Here is a 1852-nt window from a genome sequence, read left to right as displayed (position 1 = left end):
TCAAATTATATTCTGTATCTGTGTAAAGTCACAGCAAATATTTGTTTTTTCTTCCACGATACATCTGCACAGTGCACCCTTTGCCTTAAAAGAGCTGTTAAAAATACTATATTGCTCTGCACCAAGAAAATATAGCCAGCATAACAGCTTTCCTTCACTTTTTCTATGATGTAAAATATCCTACAACATTTAGTTTATTAAAGGGTGGAATTTTTGTGACAAGACAGAAGGGTGTCATTAAAAACGCTCTGGGTAACACAGCATGAACAAAATACTGAAGTTCAAGTGTAGCTTTCAGCAACCGTAGCAATTGGAAGGCATGGTACAGCATCAAAACACCACTGTAATGGAGGCAAAATGACTTGTTTTTATTGTTGTTTTTAACCAGAGAAGCTTCATGCACATCAGTGATACAGGCTGTCTTGTCAGTGTGGATAAATAATGCTGTGGAATAAAAATAGGTTCCGGTAATAGAGAGCAATGTGGTATTTTTGACAGCTGCTGTATCCAGAGCACAATGGATTACAATAAACAGAGGATCAGAAATGGATCTAGATTCATACAGCTAATGTAAATCTGTGTACCAGCTTTGCACAGGTTTTGATCTCCTAATAATCAATACAGGGCAGTAGAGAGTATTTAAAAATGCAGAGAATGAAAACGTAATTTTAAAAACAAGAAAAATCAACCAGACAATTTGCTAAATTGTATAAAAACATGAGGACTTCTGATTGTAAACATTTAATTGGAAATTTTACCCCCACAGTGAAGCCAAAATTCAAAGACCGCAACATGAAGACCTTTGTGGTGGTGAGATCTGGAAATACAGTCCGTCTGCACATCAACTTTGAGGTACTATGCCAGAGCTTTTCCTCCTACCGAGTTCAATGGAGAATATATTTCATTCTGTGAGTGTTTAGGCAACATTGCATAAATCTGATATTTACCTTAACCTCTACAGGCCTCCCCCCTGCCAGATATCTCTTGGTTAAAAGATGGTATTCCAGTGTCTAAACATGTAACAATTACCAACTCTGATAAAGGCTCTCAACTGTTAATCCCCACATCTGAGCGCTCTGACACCGGCATCTACACCATTACCGTCAAGAACCTGGCCGGACAAGAGAGCTTCAATGTTGAATTCAGAGTTACAGGTGAATCTCAGAGAGCAGTTTTACAACTCTGACTTCATTTCATTTATGACTAAAGACAAATACATTGCTATCCCTTTGCAAATTCTGTTGCTTAATGGAAATATTAAATGAATGAATTAAACTATCATTATTACTATTATTTTAGTTTTATAACTGAAACCTAAATGACTATTGTCTAACCATTTTGGAAGAGACAGTGACAGTTTCAAATCCCCAGCTCAATGTTTCCAGATTTCTTTTTCAATATACTACAGACTATCAAAAATGCCACAAAATGTATTTTTCCATTACTATGTTATAGTTAAAAGTGGCAAGCGTAACACTGTTGGCAGCTGGGTGGGATTCAGAATGAAAATCTCTAAACTGAGCCTGAAATGTTAGTAATCTGTTTCTCTGTATGTCTACATCTCATTGTAGATGATCCCAAGCCTCCAGGACCAGTGGAGCTGGACCAGAACATCCAAGGAACAGTGACTCTGTCCTGGTCTCCATCTCCAGATGAGAAGAGGGATGACAGGCTCCACTACATGGTGTCCAAACGGGATTCCTTCAAACGCACTTGGAGGACAGTGGCTGACAACCTCTTCAACAATAAGTTCACAGTTGTCAACATTTTGCCAGGACGGGAGTATTACTTCAGGGTGTTCGCTAAAAATGACATAGGCCTTTCTCCACCGTCTCAGTCGCCCGTGTTTGGA

The 1852-nt window shown here is 38.6% G+C and overlaps 1 protein-coding gene across 1 annotated transcript; it reads left to right on the top strand.

The window, feature by feature from the left end:
• Positions 1 to 792: 792 nt before the first annotated feature.
• On the top strand, positions 793 to 1795 carry LOC111667063 (immunoglobulin-like and fibronectin type III domain-containing protein 1; the record flags this gene model as incomplete). Its single annotated transcript, XM_023422644.2, has 3 exons — positions 793 to 852; positions 962 to 1154; positions 1572 to 1795. Coding segments are annotated over exons 1-3 (477 nt in total), but the record flags the coding sequence as incomplete, so codon positions are not given.
• Between the last annotated feature and the right edge of the window lie 57 nt (positions 1796 to 1852).

Source organism: Seriola lalandi, unplaced genomic scaffold, assembly GCF_002814215.2.
Source record: "Seriola lalandi dorsalis isolate HSWRI2012SDOR001 ecotype SW California unplaced genomic scaffold, Sedor1 jcf7180002003228, whole genome shotgun sequence".
NCBI classification, from domain to species: domain Eukaryota; kingdom Metazoa; phylum Chordata; class Actinopteri; order Carangiformes; family Carangidae; genus Seriola; species Seriola lalandi.
The sequence above is the reverse complement of the archived record's forward strand: the minus strand, read 5'-3'. Positions and strand labels throughout refer to the sequence as shown.